Genomic DNA, 21,989 nt, shown 5'->3' on the forward strand with positions numbered 1-21,989 from the left:
ATTACCGTTTGGATTCATTTTGAACCTATGAGGGACTTTTGAGAAAGTGATATCGTTGTGAAACTGTGGTAAGCTTTCTTCGTATTTTTTTGGAAAGAATTCCATGCATAGGGTAACACCTATTGCTTTTTGCAGTGTGTTGCCCATATATACTGTATTCAAACTGTAGCAATTGAATGAAATTTGTACTAAGCCTTTATTGAATCACAATGAGGAGCCAAAGCAGCTCACAACATTGTCCTCCCCTCCTCTATTTTATCTTCACAACAACCCTATGAGGTAGATTAGGCTGAGTGTGTGACTGGCCCAAGGTCACCCAGCAAGCTTCCACGGCAGAGTGGAGATTTGAACCTGGGTCTCAACACTGTAACCACTATAAATATTTCCATATTGTGCTGTACAGATTTTTTTTCTTTGTCTAAATCACATTGTTCAGTTTCTTGCAAGCAGCTGTGAGTCCCAATGGGGAGAAAAGTGGGATACACATAGATAAGGAAAGGAAAGGTCCTCTGTGCAAGCATCAGTCATTTCTGACTCTGGGGTGACGTTGCTTTCACAATGTTTTCACGGCAGACTTTTAACGGGGTGGTTTGCCATTGCCTTCGCCAGTCATTTACACTTTCCCTCCAGCAAACTGGGTACTCATTTTACCGACCTCGGAAGGATGGAAGGCTGAGTCAACCTCAAGCCGGCTACCTGAAAACCCAGCTTCCACTGGGGATCAAACTCAGGTCATAAGCAGAGCTTAGGATTGCAGTACTGCAGCTTTATCACTCTGCGCCACAGGGCTCTTATACACACAGATAAATGCAGGGCTTTTTTTGAGCAGGAGGGCACAGAGATGCAGTTTCGGCTGGCTTGGTGTTAGGGGGTTTGTGGCATAATATGCAAATGAGTTCCTGCTCACCTACAAAAAAAGCCCTGGATAAATGCATACCCTGAATGGAATAAGGCAAAAGTTCTGTAAAAGGGACTGAAGATTTTGTTGGCAAATTCTTGGCAACTGCTGTGCAGGCTGTGGGGGAGAGACATTCTCAGCAAGGCTTGGATACATTTGAAGACAACTGATCAAAAAGCAATGTATTTTCAAAACATTTGCTTTTATGTTACATTTCTTAATAACTACAGTTATCCATGTAGCTCAGATTGATGTGTGACATGCACACACACATACATATTCGCAGCCCAAATCAGTCTGGGAAGAGGCTAGGCATGTATTTTTTCACATTATGGGACTAATTTCTAAGCATCCGCAATGAAATAAACTACAGCCTTCCACACACTGCAGATCTTCAAAGATGTGTAGGAAAGCACACCCAAGTCTCCCCAATGCAAATCTGCCATAGTAACACCTACGTCCCACCCCTCCATAGTACAAATACAGTGTCACAGGGGCTTTAAACACAAGGTGAAATAACTGCCCCAAAATGCCTGCAGTAAGTCCTCTAACATGACATGAGCTATCGACCAACATTCTCCCATAATTATTACAATGCTAATTTTTCTGCAGTTGCCTTGTAAGACCTTGGGATGATGCTAAGATTATTGCAACTAAAAGGGGGGGGGGATGTTGACTGGAAAATTCTGCATCCAGATCTAGCAAGTTGCTAGTCCTAGCAAAGGAATTATTGCAGGCAACGCTTAGAACAATCTCAGAAACCAGAGTGGAGAAGAAGAGCATTTCCAGAGGTCAAAGGATGGAATTCAATGCATTGAGTCCTGCATCCAAGAGAAAAGTGAGGTAGAAGTACTTAAATCAATTAAATGCCAGCATACTCTCTTGTCCGCATCGTATAGGAGAATAAACTTAGAGAAACATCACTAAGGCTGGGTCCAGACCAGCAGCTTGGGGAGCACGGGAGGCATCCCAAATCGGGCCAGCTCAAAATGGAGCAGCAGAAGCCCATCCACACACTCCCCCACAAAATGCCTGTATCCTGCCTGGGGCATGCTTTGGCAGTCAGACAGCTTTCCTGCACCATCCCTGTAGCTTGGTTTGGGTTTCTTTTTTCCAATTCATTTCTTAGTCATGAGTATGTGTGCCCATATGCCCATGCACCTATGCACTTGGAATCAATGTTGTTGTTTTTTAAGCTGGAAGCGGCTTGGGGTGGCCTGGCAGGTTCACACCACCAATGCACCTTGCGTGCGCACTCTGGCGTTCAGATGCCTGCTGAGGTGGATGCTGTCTGTGTGGCATAAAAATCTGCTAGCACTTCCAAAATGGTAGCTTTTTGAGCTATGAATGGGATGTCTACGGATGGGGTGAGTGTGGCAGCGGGACAGTAGGCAGATGTGTGTTTTTGGATATGCTTTTTTGATCTGCCTGGGTCCCGTCCCTGTGCTGGCTTAAACTGCCGATCTGGATCCAGCCCAACAGTGCCATGCTAAGAAGATTCACATGTTTCTAAACCAGAGTCAAAATGAGTCTACATAAGAAGAAGATGATATTGGATTTATATCCCACCCTCCACTCCGAATCTCAGAGTCTCAGAGCAGCTCACAATTTCCTTTATCTTCCTCCCCCACAACAGACACCCTGTGAGGTGGGTGGAGCTGGAGGGGGCTCTCACAGCAGCTGCCCTTTCAAGGACAACCTCTGCCAGAGCTATGGCTGACCCAAGGCCATTCCAAGCAGGTGCAAGTGGAGGAGTGGGGAATCAAACCCGGTTCTCCCAGATAAGAGTCTGAACACTTAACCACTACACCAAACTGGCTCTGCCAGCTAAGGCTGGCAATGAAGGAATGGAAATTGTTCAAGATTTTCTATTCCTTGGCTCAGTCGTCAACCAAAAAGGGAGACTTCAACCAAGAAACATAATGAAGGAGGCTGAGATTTGGAAGAGCAGCCATGAAGGAGCTGGCAAAGATCCTTAAGGATGCATCGCTGCCAACCAAGATCAAGTTAATTCATGTCATAGTATTCCCTGTTACTACATATGGGTGTGAAAGCTGGACAGTGAAGAAAGATGACAGGAAGAAAGTGGATTAATTTGCACTGTGGTGTTAGAGGAAAGAATTACGGAGACCTTGGACTGCCAAAAAAACAAATCAGTGGTTTCTAGATCAAATCAAACCTGAACTCTTCCTAGGCCATCATACTTCAGTTACATTATGAGAAGACAAGACTCACTGGAAAAGACAAGAATGCTGGGAAAAATCAAAGGCAGCAGAAAAGAGGAAGACCCAAGATGGATTGACTCAATTAAGAAAGCCATGGCCTTCAGTTTGCAATATAAATGGCTGTTGACAACAGAACATTTTGTAGGTCATTCGTTCTTAGAGTCAAAAATCAGAAGCAACTTGATGATACGTAACACCAATAATCCCTCCCTCTAAGCTGTGGAGTCTTGTGAGCAAAAACTATGCTTTTGTGAGGTACTGGCATTAAAGTTGTGGGCTACTGCATAAATCAGTATGCTCTGGGGCCATTTTTCCTGAGCCGAGACAAAAAAGTGTGCGCTGCAGGCTAAAAAAAAAATGCGAGCTAGCTCACACTAACTCAGCTTAGATGGTACACACAACTCTGCTTCTGTCTCAGTTGGAATAACTGACACAGTCTAGGGACTTCTGCTTTGTTTTTGGATGGGGGGGGGGTACAAAATGGTCTCTTTTTCAAGTGCCATGTCTGCACAGCCCTTGTTATGCTAACCATCACAGCCTTCTACGTAATTGTTTGTTCACAGCTTCTGAAAGGATGCAGTAGGCTCCCCTCCCCCGCCTCACTGCCCATAGGCCATCTTTCACAGAGATGCCATGAAACGTCACCCCTGCTTCATGAGTAAACAAGAGCCTGCCACAAAAATGCCAGGCAGCAGTTAACGGCCTTGACTTCCAGGGAACGCCCAGCCAAACTGCCCTAAATATTTTGTCTCCCTGGCCAGATGTTCGGTGAAGGAATAAGCTCTTGCTGACAGTGTCTTTGGTCCACAAAGGCTTTGGGGAACAAGAGTTCACAGCTGTGCAAGAGGATGCCATCTATTCTCCCTGGCAGAGTTCCAGGGGTTTAAAAATGACATGTAGAAATCCAAAAAGCCTTTCTTTGTATTTTCACTAGGGGTCTCAGTCAAGGAAAATAAGAAGGGGAACAGTTCTTATCTTGGCATTCTGTAATTTACACATTGTGTTAAAGCAGGTTTTGGAGAGCACCAGATAAGAAACCTTTTTTAATAAAAACAACAGGATAGAAAACATAAATTCTTTAAGATCAATAATGCCTGGATTCCAACTTCCTGTTTCTTTACAGTGATGGAGAAGCTTAGTGTTCTAATCAACAAAATGGGTCTCTATGCAAAGAGCACATGCCCAAGTCACACATACCTTTGCACTTTTTTAAAAAATGTGGATGAACATTGGCCTGTATTGGTTATAGTTACAATGAGGAATAAAAAGGTATCCTAATAATTGCTCTCAAAATGCACTGCTTTAAAAAGGAATTTTGAATACATAAAAAAAGCAAAAAATATACAAAAATAAGGCTGGGAACCCTGCCTTTATTGTCCTGCCCCCAGATGAAATGTTAACTCTCATTTCCATGCAAATAATGGGTAGCATAGACAAAAGTGAGTCTTTTATTCAAGTGGTGATTAAGCTGTGAAATTCTGCCAGTGGAGGTAGTGATGGCCACAAGGATAAAACAGGGGTCCCCAACCTTTTTGAGCCTGTGGGCACCTCTGGAATTCTGACACAGGGTAGTGGTAGCCACACACAGTCAGCCCAGGTACAGAGGGCGAGAGGAGTAAATTTTAAAAATACACTGGGAAAGAGGTGTCAGAGAAAGAACGAAACCAACGCTGTAGTACCAGCTTATCACTGAAATGTTATTTTAATCTGCGCAACCAACCAGATCTCCAGTGGATCATTAGAAGTCCATTAGGAGCCCACCAGGCTTCACCCACTTTCTAAAAACGCTTGGCAGGCACCAGTAGGGTTGCCAGGACTTTGGGGGTGGATCCAGGAGAGTGTGGGTTGTGGAGAGGGGAGGGGCCAATACCACAGAGTCCACACTTCAAAGCAGCCATTTTCTCCAGGGGGGCTGATTTCTGCCAGTTGGAGATCAGTTGTAAAAGCAGGAGATCTCCAGGCCCCAACTGGAGGCTGACAACCCTAGGCGCCAGAGAAGGTGTTGGTGGTGGGCACCATGGTGCCCCTGGGCACCACATTGGGGACCCCTGGGTTAGACAAATTTATGGAGGAAGGGGTCCATTAGTGGCTCTGGCTACTGGCCATGGTGAGAAAGGGGAACCTTCATATTCAGAAGCTGTCAACCTCTGCATACCAGTGGAAAGGCAAGATCAGAGGAAAAAACCTTATCAGGCAACCAGCCAGAGGTGGGGGTGGGGGAGGCAATTTGCTGCAGGGATGAGATTTCAGCAGCCACTGTTAATCATAGAATAATAGAGTTGGAAGGGACCTCCAGGGTCATCTAGTCCAACTCCCTGACTCTAAGAACATGAAACTCACAAATACTTCCCCCCTACACCCACTAGTGACCCCGCTTCAAGCCCAGAAAATGGAGAGAGAGAGAGAGAGAGAACTTTCCAGGATCCTTGATAAAAGTGGCCTGGAGAAAAATTGCTTCTTGACCTCAAATTCAAGTTTCCTTCAGGTGAGGCCTGGAGATTTCTAGGGTTGCCAACCTCCATGTAGTAGCAGGAGATCCCCCAAAATTACAACTGGTCATCAGGCAATAGAGATCATTTTCTTTGGGGGAAATGGCTACTTTGGAAGGTAGCCTCTATGACATTAGACACTGCTGAGGTCCCTCCCCTCCCCAGGCTCCACTAGGTATTTCCCAAACCACACCTGGCAAACCTAGAGATTTCTCAGAATTACAACTGATCTCTAGATTACATAGATCAGTTCCCCTGGAGAAAAGGGCTGCTCTGGATTGGTGTGCACCTCACTGAAGTTCCTCCCCTTCTCAAATGCTGCCTCCTCCCCCCCAGGCTCTACCACCAAATCTCCAGGAATTTCCCATCTGGAGCTGGCAACTCTATGAGCAGACAAACACCTTTTGTTCATCCTCCAACAAGCAAGCAAGACAAACGCCTAGAAATAAATCCCCCTCCCCCTTACAAAGTAAGTCTTCGCAGAACTCCATATCTGCTATGTTAAGGATTGCAAGTGGTGGGCCTGTCCCAGCCGTGCCTTAAAGTTTATTTGGCTTCCACTGAAATAATTGCAGCTTGGTTAGCTTTTCATAGTCCCAATTCTTTTAAAGTCCATAAATACACCAGAAAAACTTCTTACCACAAACCCGTCGTCTTTGTTGGCCACAAGCGTCATTCCAAAATGCATGTTCTTTATTTGCTTGGAGCTGTTCCGCAGGGCCATGTCACCTAATTTTAGTTTGCAATTTTAAAACAAGAGGGGGAAAAAAAACAACAAACAAAAACCGTGAGCCCTAACAGTTCTCGATTGGGGTTTGGGGTGGGGTAGTCTTCCAAATTAAAATCCTTCTCAAGGATGTGTTTAGATCTGCATCTCTATGCTTAAATGTGCCCACATCAGTTCTGTTCTGCAAGTGGCAGGGGCATGCCTAGAATATAACAGTCACAGAATCATGGGATGGGTCCAAAAGCCCACATGGTCTACCCCCAGGCCTGGGTGTAAAGCAAAGTCAGACATACCTCAGCAAACACGCACATACTGATTTGACCACCATGGTTCAGCTTACAAATGTGTTACAGATGGGGTTGCAAAGTCCAGGTTGGAAAATTCCTAGAGATGTGGGGACAGTGCCTGGGAAGGGGGGCAGAGTTTGGGGATGGGAGAGAGCTCAGTGGGGGTGTGACACCACTCTAGAGCTTCTGTTTCTCCAAAGCTGCCATTTTCTCCAGGGGAACCAATCAATTTAGTCTGGAGATCTCCTGGAGAAACGTCAGGCCCCACCTTGAGGTCAGTAATCCTAGTTACAAAGAAGTGAAGAAGGTAGGGTAGTAGAAGAGCTATTCTGCCATGAAAGCAATGTGGTAAGAAAGGATACTGTAAAGAGAAGCATCTCCCATGCCAGGAATGCTCAAGCCATAACCATGAAACCAAAAGAGAACAGAATTTTGGCCTCCAAAATTCATCGTTGCATCTGGCAGCCTTTCACATCATGAAGTTCTAGAGCCAAACACAAGGCCCAACTGGTTGGCTTGCTGTTTGCCCCCTATTGGTGGGCAATCAGCCAGTGATGTTCCCCCATCCCCATCGGTGCTCAGCTGAGTGACAGAAGGAAAACAAGATGTCATAGGGTTGCCAATCCCCAGGTGGGGCAGGAAATAGACAAAAGTTTCTGTGAAAAACAGAAACTTTTTCTGTTGCTAAAGAATTCTGAAGCTCTGCTCTTTTGTAAGATGTATTGATGTTCTTAGAAGCTTGTAGAAGCCTTGTTGTGAAACAGGGGATCAAGTATGGCCCTGTCGCGTTGTGTGTGCCTTGCTGCACTGAATTATCTTACTGAAACATTGTTGAAGAGACCTTGGAGCGCTGGACTCCTTAGAAGAACCTACCTTCACCACAACCTGAACTGCATTTCTGGACTCTCTCAGCGTTGATTCGTTTATTGAGAAACCTGAGTGCGGGTGTGGTCTTTGTATGCATTATGATTGATTTCGCTCTATATTATTACTTTATATTGATTTATAAATCACTTGTATAATTTGTAATTACTTTTGAGACTGGTTTTTCACAGAGACTTGTATCTATTTCCTGCTCCATTTTTCTGTGATTCTCTGTTGGATGCCTAATCCCCAGGTGGGGGCAGGGGATCCCCCAGTTAGAGGCTCTCCCCCCGCTTCAGGGTCATCAGAAAGCGGGGGGGGGATGTCTTCTGGGCACTCCATTATTCCCTATGCTGACTGATTCCCATAGGGTATAATGGAGAATTGATCCACGGGCATCTGGGGCTGCTTTTTGAGATAAAGGCACCAATTTTCAGCATAGCATCCAGTGCCTCTCCCCAAAATACCCTCCAAGTTTCAAAAAGATTGGACCAGGGGGTCCAATTCTATGAGCCTCAAAAGAAGGTGCCCCTATTTTTCATTATTTCCAATGGAAAGAAGGCATTTAAAAGGAATGTGGTCCCTTTAAATATGGCCAGAACGCCCTTTGGAGTTCAATTATGCTTGTCACACAGCCTTGCTCCTGGCTCCACCCCCGATGTCTCCTGGCTCCATCCCCAAAACCTCCTGGCTCCACCCCCAAAGTTTTCAGATATTTCTTGAATTGGACTTGGTAACCCTAGGATGTCAGCTGGGTTGCCAGTTCCCTTCTGGCGATCAGTGGGGGGGACTTACCTTGCTGGAGGGTTGTGGGGAGGCTTGCTGGCAATGTAATTATGTTGCCAGTGACATACTGACATCACTGCCCATTCACTCAAAAATGACGACAGTTTTGCTAAAATGCAAGAGCATCCGCAGCATCTCCCAGTGACACAATGACATGACTTCTGGGTGCATGGGGAGAGATGTCAGCACGTAGGAACCTTGCAGAAGTGCCCCTCCCTGGTTTCCACAATTCCCGCCCCCACACACAATCAACCAGCTGAGTGGCCGGGAAGTGCATGCCGGTGGCGGGGCCTTGGTAAACCCAGCTGGTGACTCTCTAGGGATCTTCTCAATCTCTGTTTTTTTACCACATAGATCAGCCAAAATCCTGCTGCATCAGTGATGTCATTTCCAGGTTCCAGCCAGAAGTGCAACACTGGAATAACACTGAAATTAAAACGTTAAATGAAACCAATCATCCAATCGTAGCCTCATTCCTACCTATATTGACTTTGGTACATGCCGAGTTGTTTCTTGCTCCCACAATGCATTTGTAAATGTCGCCTTTTCGATCATCTGCTGTTCCATCCCAGGGTGCTCCCACCAGCATCCTATGGGGGAACAGTACATAAGTCTTAGTAATGCTGCACTGTACCAATAGTTTTGTATTAGTTACCTGGGAACTATCATGTATAATTTTAGGGACTGGTCTCATACCAAAGGAACTGGTGCTTGGAACTCAAATCTCCTCCCTGCCTAGTTTGCAGAGTCTGGGGGATGCGAACAATCTTCTTAGTGTTGCCCAAAACAATGATTACACTTCCAGTTTTTCACCAAAAGTGAGGCTGCCAACATCCCATCAGGCAATGGCGTAACATCACTTACAGGAGAACCCCAGAAGTAATGTCAGTCTTCTCTAGGAATTGCTGGAAATTCTTTGGTATAGCCATAGGGATTCTGCAGATTCCTACGTAAGTGTGATATCACTTCCAGTTTTTTCCTGAAGTGATGTCATGATATTGCCGACAGCACCCCCCTATGTGACATGGGCCATGTTCCTGGCTCCAATTTCCCACTGGTTACCAGGTCTAGCAGGAAGTGACAGGAAGCTGACATAGGTGCAGTATTGAGGAGCCCCCTTCATTTCCCCCTGCAGGTCTGTTAAGTGGTAGTGGGGAACAGGGTCTCTGGTTAGGAGGTCTCCCAATACAGCAGAAGACCTGGTGGTCTCCCTATCCCTGCCATTGACTTTTTGAGAGGGCTTTCTGGCAAGGATCCTATGCTTTTCATCCCTTCCATTCATATCCTCCTCCAAGGAATTCAGAGTGATGTTGATGGATCAGTTTATGCTCTTATAAAAAACATGAGAGATACTTTAGGTTGAGGGATAACGACTGACACAAGACTTCCCAGTGAGTATCATCGTCTGGGGATTAAATCCATCATAGATAGATGCTCAGCCTGCTGCCTCCAAGCAGCTTCTCTGATGAAACAAAAATAAAACTAGCTCTTTGGGGGGGGGGGGATATAGGACCATATAAGTCAGGTATGTCCAACAGGTAGATTGCGATCTACTAGTAGATCGCGGAGGGGTCAGAGGTAGATCACCAGCCCCACTTGGCCTCATGGTTTGCTGGCAGGTCTTTGGGGTTTTTTTATGATTGTTTGGTGTGGTGGTATTTGATTATTGGTGCCAGTATGATTAATTCTTTTTTTTTACTTTTAGAACTGCATGTGTGGTTTTGGCATCATCCAGAGGTCTTCAGTTCCTGTTGATCTTTAATACTTTGGGACAGTGACAGTTTTGGACCAGATTCAGCCAGGGTTAACTTAGCATTCCAGCCACCCCAGTATAACAAAGATGAGTGTTCCAAAGAAGAGCAAAACCTACCACTTTCATGATGAATGGGAAATGGACTACTTCTTCATCATGGTGAAAGACAAGTGTTGTTGTCTACTTTGTAACGCCACTGTATCCTTGCCCAAAAAGGGAAATCTGGAGCGTCATTATAAGGCTCTGCATAGCAATAAGTTTGATGCTGATTTTCCACCCAAAAGTTTAACTCGTAAACTGAAACTCAAAGAACTTAAATCTAAATTGGCTGCACAGCAACACTTGATGGCGAAGCCAAGGTCACACTCAGTCAATGCAACCATGGCATCCTTCAAGGTTAGCAACCTGATCGCAAAGAAATGCAAACCTTTCAATGAAAGAGAATTTGTAAAAGATTGTTTTCTTGAAGCAGCAGACAATCTTTTTGAAGGGTTTAAGAATAAGAAAGAGATCACAGCTGCTGTCCAAGATGTACAGTTGTCAAGAAACACCATTGTGCGGTGAATAGAAAAGATGTGTGGAGACACAACTGAACAATCGTTGGAGGGTGTTTCAGTTTATCTTGCTTTCTCACTCCAACTGGATGAATCTACAGACATAAGAGACATAGCCCAGTTATTAGTCTTTATCTGGATGGTTTTTGAAGACTTCAGTGTTAAAGAAGAACTACTTGGAATGATTTCTTTAAAAGGGAGAACTACCAGTCAGGAAATATTCAGCTCTTTCCATTCTTTTGTGACAAAGTGTAATCTTCCATTGCATAAACTTGTTTCCATCACTACTGATGAAGCAAGAGCAATGACAGGAGAGGTTAACGGTTTCATAGGCCTCTGTAGACAGCATGATGACTTTCCAGATTTCCTTTCTTACCACTGCATCATTCACCAGCACGTTTTGGCAAGCAAGAGACTCAATACAAAGACTGTCATGGACATCACTTTCAAAATTGTAAATTCAGTTCATGGAAGATTACTTAAAAGACGGCTTTTCAGTCTTACTCTTGATGAAGGGGCAGCAGATATTATTTTGCACACAGATGTAAGGTGGCTAAGTAGGCACAAATTTCTGCAAAGATTTCGTGATTTGCTGAATGAAATAACGTTTTTGAAGGAGAGGGGAGATGACAAAGCAGAGTTAGAAGATGAGGTTACGTGATCTGGCATTTCTCGCTGACTTTACAGGCAAACTAAGTGATATGAACATTGAACTACAAGGTAAAAACAAATGCATTGGCAACATGATGAGTACAGTTTCATCCTACAAGAGCAAATTTGAGCTAATGATGACTGACTTGGCAAACAGCACTTTTGATCATTTTCCTAATACACAGGACCATCTGGGACAATATCTAAATTCTTTATTTAGATAAATAAATATCTAAAATAAATATCTATTTTGCTTTTCAGAATAAGAAGTATGTGACAGAAATCTGCTCTGTTATCCAGGAATTTGAAAAAAGATTCTGTGACTTCCAAAGAATTGAAAAAGTTGTGGAATACTTGTCATACCCATTCAAAGCAAATATGGACATTAAGGAAACTGCAGCTGCTATCAGTAAAAATTACTCATTGAACAAGGCATCTCTTGAAAACAAAATGACATTTTTCTCAAGACCCGTGCTGAGCAAGAATTGTTTTGGAAGCTAGTGCCTAGAGACAAATTTCCCAACTTGAGAAGATGCAGTGAAGCTGTGCACTCCTGTTTTGGTTCAACTTATTTGTGTGAATCTGCGTTTTCCCATCTGAAAATGACAAAGAGTATACAGCGTTCCGACATGACAGATGAACATCTCCCGGATTCCTTGAGACTGGCCCTCACGCAATATTCACCCAACTTCAAAAAGCTGGTGGATGAAATGTAGACTCAGACGTCTCACTAATTAGCAAGAGCGAAGTTTTAAAGATTGCGCAAGATCAGCCTGGATCAATACTTGACCTACATTTAACACAAATTACTCAATAAAAGTTAAAGAAAGTTATTAAGACAGTTAAAAAAAGTTATAACAATAAAAATTTAAGAAAAACTGATCGCAGTTCTTTCTGGATCTTTATCTCTCTGTTTTGTTTTTGCTTATTTAGCTTACCAGTAAATGACAGAAGATGCATTGTAATTGGGGGGGCAGTGGAACCCAAATTTGGTGGGTTAAAATCTAATTCGAAACTAATTTGAAACTTAATTTTCATGGTGGTAGATCACCAGCACTTTTGTCCAGAAAAAATAGATCATGACCTGTTCAAAGTTGGACATGCCTGATATAAGTCATGCCTAGACTGAGCACATGCTAACAAACACAGCAAAACCCCTGTGTGAAATCAGCTATTGTTTGGGAAGGTGCCGAAAATTCCATTTGAGATCACTACCTCCCCATAACCACACAAGTAAGTTCCCAGGCTTCTCCGAGAAGAGGGAATTAATGTTAAACTAATTTAAGTCTATAGCTTGGATACGTTTGCTTCCAGACAAGCTCATAAAACTACAAACAGATGAAGAAACAACCTGAATAGCATGATCTGTTTTCTGCGTCAGGTTTGGGCTTTTGGTGTGTGTGTATTTAAAAATACCCACTCAAATGCTGTTTTGCCTGACATCATAGCTAACTTTCAGCTTTTTGCTGAAACTACCCTGGATTCCTCATCATGCTGGAGCCCACGGATTCCTCCCTTCTTCTGGAAATATGATGCAAATATCTTCTGGGAGAGAAATGCTGGCTGGGAGAAATGTTATTGTGTATTTCTGAAGATGGTGCTTAGATTGTTGGCACAGGCCAGAGGTTTGTTGGACTGCAATATTATTTTTATTATAATATGTATTTTTATTTTATAATAATAAAATACAAAAATGACAAATAGAAACACAGAATCATAGAGCTGGAAGGGACTTCAAGGGTCATCTAGTCCAACCCCCTGCAGCGTGCAGGAAATTTACAACTACCCTCCCCCATTCCCTCAGTGGCCCCTACTCTATCCCTCCAAAACCTGGGCCAATCTGGCCTGGAAGAAAAAATTTTCCTGATCCCACAGTGGCAATCAGTATTACCTTGGGCTTATAAGAAAGCGTCAAAAGAGCTGAGTACCGGCTCATCCCTTCCTGCCCTCCTTCTCACGATATGTCTAAATTCACAGAATCAGCATTGCTCCCGAGGAAGCCTGTTCCATTGAAGAACTGCTCTGTCAGGAAGTTCTTCCTAATGTTTAGTCAAAAATTCTTTTGATTTAATTTCAACCTGTTAGTTCTGGTTCAATCTAGGGCATCAGAAAAAGAAGTTCTTATGCTTAGAGAACAAAGAAGATGCTCTACCACCGAGTCCTTTGCTGAGCTTCCACTGCCTACAGCCCTGCCTTTTGCAAGAGCTTGGTCTGCAGAAATGGGCGAGAGATGATGCCTGTTTCCCCCATACCCTGACAAAGGCTGACCCACTGATTCGTGAAGCTTAAGCTATTGCCAAAGACAAAAGAGCAGCTGGGCTGTTGTTTTATGAGAATTTGGCAATCCTATCCCCAGCCTGAGACCCCGAGGATCTGGTCTGAGCCCCCGAGTTCCTGACAATCTCATTTTTATGAATAAAAGCTGGACATATGGTGAACCCATTCACCAGAATGGGTTTCACATGGCAGAATGCCATGGGGCAACCACCCAAAACTTTGCTCCGAACACCCACTGACATCCGTCAGGACTCTCTGTATGTCCCTGAACTCATTCAACTATTTGCACTTCCTGTATTTGTATGATCTTCACGTCCAACTCTGCGGCTATCCTGGGTTCCTCCTAATGGATATCTGGCGCTCTGAATTTCTTCTGTGAATCCTTTTCAGGCAACAGCCACTGCCAATAATTTCCTTTTGTTCTCCTTCTTGTAGAAAAAAAAATCAGCTGATGTCCACTTGGGGAAATCAGAGATCCAGCCTAGCATTTCCTTTTCTGACTAACAGGCAGAAGTGAGGCCTGGAGGCCAGATATGAGATGTTTGCCTTGAAAGGGGAATCAAACCAGCAGTGAACAGGAAGTGCTATTGATCTATTTTATTTATCGTTCCGCAATGTCCATCCCACCCTTCTTCAAAGGAGCTCAGGGCATGGTGTGTGGAGGCTGTCCCATTTTATCCTCACACAACAACTCCAATAGAGAGATTTTGTTAAAATTGTCCCAGAGTCATCCACAGCAGGCACAGAGGCAAATACTATGCCCCTGTCATCAGGCACTGTGAGGTAGCCCTTTTCAGGGGACAGACACTTTGAGGTACCATGAAAGAAGAATTATCAGTTAGGTTAGAGTCTTGGCCATCAATGCCAAACTGCTCACATGTAGCTCTATGATTCTGTTTTTTTCCCCTGATGGTTATTTTCCTCTAGGAAAACCACCTACATGAAACTTCATCTTCTTCCTCCTCCTCCTCCTGTGTGAGAAACTAGCAGCTTCAGCCCAGTAGGGGCCATTACACTGTATGGAGCTCCTCAGCAAAGAGGCTGATTGTTTGGGAGCTTGATAAAATCTTCTGGACTTCTTATCACCTTGAATAAGGGCTATATCTTTCAAGCTGCAGAGTGAGTTCTGGTGACTGCATTGTCCAGTATGTTGGAACCAAATCCTTTTGAAAGAGAAGTGGATGAGAAGAATCCTGAACGTGGTGGTCTTGAGAAGCAGGACTTAACTTACCTTAAAGTGTTGCCAGTAAGAACAAGTTATTTAACTAGAGACCAGGGGTCGTTTTGTAGAAAAATAGGTGGTGGAAAAATAGGTTGCATATGGCCACTCTGCTAATCCAGGGATTGTTATGCAGTTGCACCTACTATTCAATAGACAAGGTGGGGAGGAGGAGGGGGAACCCTCAGAAAAGTTCAGGAGCTGTGCTCCTGTGAGCTCCTGCTGAATCTGTTGCATTTTTCTGTTCACTGCTATATTTATGTCCTCACAACATCAATTTTGTTGCATTGTTCTGTATGGTGGAAAGGCTGAGTGAAAGACATTTTTTTTACTTTAAATCACTGTCTTGCTAGTTCTGTTCCTGAATTAACTCCATAGAACCCACACAGAAAGAGGTAATATAAGCAGCCAGAGGGAGGAATGCTTAACCCTTTCCCTGCTGTCTGTTTGACTGCTCATAATTGTCCCCTCCAAACCATTTTCCAACTTGAACTAACCCCCCCCCCCCCCCCATGCCTGATAGAAAAAGATCAAGCAGCTCCTCTCTCTTTGACAGTGTGCTCACAATTGCTCACAAATCCACAACCACTTTTCTTTGGGGGGAAAGCCCTAATGAATCTAGCTTGAATCTCAACTGCCACGTATCCACATATGTGGTGGGAAACTAGAATACAGATCTCATGGAACTACTGATAGGTTATTCCCCCTGCCCCATCTTCTCCTATCCTCACAGTAGGTTCCAGTTCCTTGTTTTAGTATGGAGCTGGGCGATTGGAAGAAGGTGGGGGAGATGTCTAGAAAGGCTTTGGCAGAAAACTCAAAGGGAATTTGATAGAGTGTGGTGTAGAGTTCACTGGAATGCCTAGAGGCGGTGGTGGTGACAGCAGCAAAGCAAAGGAATCCTATTTCTCCACAATCATTGCATCCGGTAGTGTACAACCAGCTCAGTTGTTTACGCGATGTTGACATTTGCTAACTTCTGAGTCTTTAAATTCTCAGAAGCTGATGATTAATTGTGACACTTACGCCAAGTTTCCTTTGCTAAAAAAAAAATCACTCCAATATGTTCTGAAATGCATGCCTCTTGTAATATAGCTCAGGCATTAGAAGTGTCCTGTGTGACATCTGCTCAAGTTCCAGCTGACTTATGGCATCCCTGTGGGGTTTTTAAGGCAAGAGCCATTCAGAAGTAGTTTGCCATTGCCTGCCTCTCTGTTGCCACCCTGGTGTTCCCTGGTCTCCGATCCAAATGCTAACCAGAGCTAACCTGATGAGATTGGGCTAGCCTGGGCTATCTAGGTCAGGGCTTTGAAACAATTACCACAATGGACACTGACAGGATTTGGGGATCTGTGAAGGCCACCACTTATACTATGGATTCCTGTCCAAATCAATTGCTTAAATCTTGTAAGAATCACATCAGTAAACACTTGTTGTCCAACATAAATCAATCACTGACTCAGGGCGCTGTTCCTCAGTTGTGGCCAATTATCATCCAGATTATAATACGCCCTTTCTGGGTAACATGATTGAGAAAATGGCTGCCAAACAACTCCAGGTCTTTATGGATGACTCATCTGCTTTAGACCTCCTATCTGGTTTCAGGTCAGGCTATGGGATAGAGAAGGTGCTGGTGGCTTTACATTGTGGTCTCAGTTTGAAGGCAGACAAAGACTTGGCATCGCTGTTGCTCTTCTTGGATTTAGCAGCCTTTGATACGATGGGCCATGCCATCTTGTTGAGATGTTTGAAGGCAGGAATAGGTATTACAGGATGTGCTTCAAGTTGGTTTAAATCTTTCCTTAGGGACTGGACTCAGTTGCTGTGGGAGACCAGTTTTTATCAGAGGAACAAAATCACACACATACACACTGACACACATCACGAAATGATGTCACAGTGCTCTAGGAATTCACCCATCTCTAGACATGTGCAAACTTCTAGAGCACTGTGATGTCATTTCAAGGTACAAACTGGACGTGATGTTGTGACATGGCACCTACAAGTTGACGGGATGTGAATTGGCAGAGACTGACCAAGAGAGAGATCTTGGGGTCGTGGTAGATAACTCATTGAAAATGTCGAGATAGTGTACGATTGCAATAAAAAAGCCCAACGCTATGCTGGAAATTATTAGGAAGGGAACTGAAAACAAATCAGCCAGTATCATAACATCCCTGTATAAATCAATGGTACGGCCTCATTTGGAGTACTGTGTACAATTCTGGTCACCACACTTCAAAAAAGATATAGCATTGGAAAAAGTGCAGAAAAGGGCAACTAGAATGATTACAGGGTTGGAACATTTTCCCTATGAAGAAAGGTTAAAACACTTGGGGCTCTTTAGCATGGAGAAACATCGACAAAGGGATGACATGATAGAGGTTTACAAGAGGTAGAGAAAGAAGTACTTTTCTCCCTTTCTCACAGTACAAGAACTCGTGGGCAATCAATGAAATTGCTGAACAGTCAGGTTAGAATGGATAAAATGAAGTACTTCTTCACCCAAAGAGTGATTAACATGTGGAATTTACTGCCACAGGAGGCGGTGGTTGCTACAAGTATAGCCAGCCTCAAGAGGGGATTGGATAAACATTTGGAGCAGAGGTCCCCCAGTGGCTATTAGCCACAGGGTATAGATGGAACTCTTTGTCTGGGGCAGTGATGCTCTGTATTCTTGGTGCTGGGTGGGGGGGCAACAGTGGGATGGCTTCTAATGTCTGGGCCCAACAGATGGACCTCCTGATGGAACCTGGTTTTTTTAGCCATTGTGTGACACATAGTGTTGGACTGGATGGGCCATTGGCCTGATCCAACATTGGCTTCTCTTATGTTCTTAACTACTTTGGAAGATGTGAAATCAGGGCTTTTTTTGAGCAGGAACGCAGTCCCAGCTAGCTTGGCATCAGAGGGTGTGGCCTCATATGCAAATGAGCTCCTGCTGGACTTTTTCTACAAAAAAGCCCTGTATGGAACAATGGTGACATCAGGGGGTGTGACCTAATATGCAAATATGTTCCTGCTGGGCTTTTTCTACAAAAAACCCCCTGTGTGAAATGATGTCATGTGTAAGCCCAAATTAAATATGGGTAGGATACAATTTGGGTAGGAGGAGCCAGAACAAGAGCCCTGCATGGATGGAACATTTGCTTCCTTCTGTGGTTTTGAAGGAGATACATCCCCAGCTTTCTGGAGAACTGAACAATTTTCTTGATACTAGATGCCACAGTATCTTGCTCCCTTTCCTGTAAGTTGTGGTGAAAATTCATTAGAAACGACAAAACACTGATTTCAGCTTTTATAGAGATGTTTTCAGACTTGGGTTTTAATCGGTACTTACCATTTCTGCCCTCCAGCTGTGTGCTGCAGGACTTTGTATCCAAACTGGGCTTCCCGGGGGCCACGGAAAATCTGAGGTCTTTTCACATCAATGTTAAATGGGGTAACAAATCCTGGAAAGATGGAGAAAGAGAAATGAAGAGCTAGATGTTCCAGCCAACCATATACTGAGGGAAGATGAGGCCACAGCAGTTAGAAAGTCAGTGTGGCATAGCGGTTAAGAGTGTCAGATTAGGAGTTTGGAGGTTTGGGTTCAACTCTCCAACCAGCTATTTGTTGGCTGAGTACTTAACACAGGAGCAGTGCACAACCTGATTAAAGAGTAGATAAAGGTTTATTTAGAAACTAACAGGAAAGGAAAGAGGAGAGACAGTGCTAGGTTCCTAACCACATCTCTGGTTGAGAGAGAGGGGAGGGGGGAGACAGTGAAGCGCTTCTGAAAAGAAAGAGGAAATTGTCCTTGTGAGTAGAAATCTGGAGACAGACAAGGTATGACTTAACAAGAGAGAGAAGATGCTGTCCTCACTATCCTGTCTAATTGTCTCCCTGCTACCCCATTCAGAGTCTCCTTCTTTTCTTCCTTGTACACCAGACCTTGTCTTTTCCAACACCATTAACTCTTGGGCCAACTAGTTGTTCTGCTGGCCAAGACAGATGAGAAGCTCCCACTCACCCTTTCCCCTTCAAATGGCAGGCGCTAAAGACTCCCACCATCCCTCTTTCCACCCTGAAATGGTCAGTCCCGTTAAGCCATTCCAGTTACCCTAATGAGGTAAATATCAGTTGCATTGGGACATTTCATCCCAGAGAAATGGAGCAGACATGAAGGCCTAGGCCTCCATCCCACACGCCACAGAATCAGTTTTCCATGTCCTATTTTAATGGAGAAAATCCCTTCTGAGAACGCCATTCATGGAACTCTCAATGTCATGTCTGGTGTAACTTCCAGGGACCAATGGAACGAACCTGATGCCAAAGAATTACACAGTTAATGACTTACACTAAAAATATTAATTTTAAGAAGAGATCCTCAAAAGGCAAAGAAACCCCCACAATATACAGAAAAAGGGTCCCCATTGAGAATATATTTATTTATTTTTGAGACTTTTATCCTGCCCTACCCCATAGGCGGGCTCAGAGTACTAGCAATTCTGCTTCAACAACAATAATGTCATACATTAATTGATGAAACAGTCCATTTAAAACATCAACTCAAACAATTAAAATTTAGTCAACTAATTTCAGTATCTACTAATAGCACAGCAAATAATTTCTTCTTTCAGTGTCTGCTAGGCTCATGCCAGAGAGGGTGGGATGCGTTCTGCATACAACAATCACTCAGTCCAGGCACCCAAGATATGTAGTCATGGTCGCTTGAGCAGGGGAGGCCAATGTTATTCTGCAACATTTATGCATGTTATTTATAAGCATGTAAGGCTGTGTAAAATGAAATAAATTTAAATTGTGTTCTGCTCTGTCTTGTGGGTATAATGCTATAGTATTTACATGAATATTTATAGTATTTACATGAGAGATGGAAATGCTTTTCAAATAAATAAATGAATGAAAAAACCCTCGTCTCTGAGGCCACTGGTCTAACCTCTTAATCCTCATCTCCCTCTGAAATGATGCCTAACAATGTGCTAGGGTTGCCAATCCCCAGGTGGAGGCAGGGGATCCCCCGGTTTGGAGGCCCTCCCCCCGCTTCCGGGTCATCAGAAAGCGGGGGGAGGGGAGGGAAATGTCTGCTGGGCACTCTATTATTCTCTATGGAGATTTATTCCCATAGAAAATCATGGATAATTGATCCACGGATATCTGGGGCTCTGGGGGCCCTGTTTTTTGAGGTAGAGGCACCAAATTTTCAGTATAGTATCCAGTGGCTCTCCCCAAAATACTCCCTAAGTTTCAAAAAGATTGGACTAGGGTGTCCAATTCTATGAGCCCCCAAAGAAGGTGTCCCTATCCTTCATTATTTCCTATGGAAGGAAGGCAATTAAAAGATGTGCAGTCCCTTGAAATGTGATGGCCAAAACTCCCTTTGGAGTTCAATTATGCTTGTCACACCCTTGCTCCTGACTCCACCCCAATGTCTCCAGGCTCCACCCCCAAAGGCCCCAGATATTTCTTGAATTGGACTTGGCAACCCTACAATGTGCTCATGTAGTTATTCCTCATTCCTGTTATCTCCCCCACTCTGTGTGTGTGTGTGTTTGAGGTGCTGTCAAGTAATTTCTGACTTATGGCGACTGTATGAATTAATGACTTAAGAACATAAGAGAAGCCATGTTGGATCAGGCCAATGGCCCATCCAGTCCAACACTCTGTGTCACACAGTGGCCCAAAAAAATCAAGTGCCATAAGGAGCTTCACAATTGGGGCTAGAACCTTTCCACTTTGCCCCCACCCCCCAAGCACCAAGAATACTTCCAGAAGGTCCTATCATTAACAGCTAGGGTTGCCAACCTCAAGGTGCATCCAGAGATCTTCTGCTGTCATATAAGTGATCTCTAGATGACCAAGATCAGTTCTCCTGGAGAAAATGCCTGCTTTGAGAGCCAGTTTGGTGTAGTGGTTAAGTGCACAGACTCTTATCTGGGAGAACCGGGTTTGATTCCCCACTCCTCCACTTGCAGCTGCTGGAATGGCCTTGGGTCAGCCATAGCTCTCATAGGAAAGGGGAGCTACTATAAGAGCTCTCTCAGCCCCACCTACCTCACAGGGTGTCTGATGTTGGGCAGGGGAGGGTAAAGGAGATTGTGACCATTCTGAGACTTTGAGATTCAGAGTATAGGGCGGGATATAAATTCAATTTCTTCTTCTTTGGAGGGTCGGCTCTATAGCATTATACCAGCTGTGGTCCTTCCCCTCCCCAAACCACACCCTCCCGACTGTGCCTGAAATCTCCAGGTATTTTCCTAATCCAGAGCTGGTAAACCTACCAACAGCCTTGCTCAGGGCTTGCAAACTGAGGACTGTGGTGTCCTTTATTGCATCTGTCACACAGCAGGGGCCTAGCAGGACCTGCTGGCTGCGACCACTCTGGTAAGGGTCTGTATGGAGGGCCCAGAGCACCCAACCAACCTTGTCTTCCTTATTAATAAATGCCTCTTAACTGTGACCAAAGAGACATGAGAACCCAGGCAGTATAACAACAAAAAGAAGTGTATTATTAGTGCTCTAAAACAATAAGTGGGTGCTAAAGATTTAGTGCTAAAGTGAATATGAAACAGTAAAGCTTATTGCAAATAAACAAAAAACCCCGACACGTTTAGCTATACAGTCCCTCTCTCGGCTTGGCTTCGCGAACGAAGATTTAAGTAGGGTGCAATAGTCCACGTCTGCTGCAGGCTCGCTGGTGGCTGACAAGCCCAATGTGGGACAGGCAGATCCGACCACAGCGGCTGCAGGGAAAAGTCTGATTTGGGTTGGTGCTGTAGCAGTGCGATTCTTCCTCAATCTCCTTTTGTCCTCAAGACCAGCTATGCGTGCATTCTCAAAGGAAGAGACAGCCTGGTGGATGGTGTGCCTCCATGCTTTGCGATCTGAGGCTAGGTCAGACCACTGGTGATGGTTGATGCGACAGGTGCCAAAGGATTTCTTCAAGGAGTCCTTGTACCTCTCGAATACCTACAGTCCCTACTCGAATACCAAACTCACCACTTCCCTTGGGTGAGGGATCATCCTACTGCCTGTTCCATAGCAGTCTTTCTCTGTCTGCAACCTCTCTAGACAGAGCACCTCTCTGCCTGCAGCCTTTTCAGGAAAGAATACACTGGGTGATTACAGACCTGCACTTTGGGCCGACTCAGAGGCACCCCCGAAATTGACCCAAAAAATCCTCCCACACACAAACATCTGTCGCCTGCCCTTGTCCCGTACTCACCCCATCCTCCAGCCTCCTCAGTGTGACTCAAAAA

At 44.4% G+C, this 21,989-nt stretch overlaps 1 protein-coding gene across 1 annotated transcript in view; it reads right to left on the reverse strand.

Moving 5' to 3' along the window:
• Positions 1-21,989, reverse strand: part of ITGA10 (integrin subunit alpha 10) — a 97,562-nt gene that overhangs the window by 53,073 nt on the left and 22,500 nt on the right. Inside the window, exons 2-4 of the mRNA XM_060253082.1 lie at positions 18,071-18,182; positions 8,757-8,866; positions 6,253-6,341 (exon numbers count right to left, since the gene is read on the reverse strand). Of these exons, the coding sequence (XP_060109065.1) occupies positions 6,253-6,341; positions 8,757-8,866; positions 18,071-18,182 (311 nt within the window). The remainder of the gene's footprint in view (positions 1-6,252; positions 6,342-8,756; positions 8,867-18,070; positions 18,183-21,989) is intronic.

The sequence above is a fragment of the Heteronotia binoei genome, chromosome 1 (assembly GCF_032191835.1).
Source record: "Heteronotia binoei isolate CCM8104 ecotype False Entrance Well chromosome 1, APGP_CSIRO_Hbin_v1, whole genome shotgun sequence".
In the NCBI taxonomy this organism is placed as follows: Eukaryota; Metazoa; Chordata; class Lepidosauria; order Squamata; family Gekkonidae; genus Heteronotia; species Heteronotia binoei.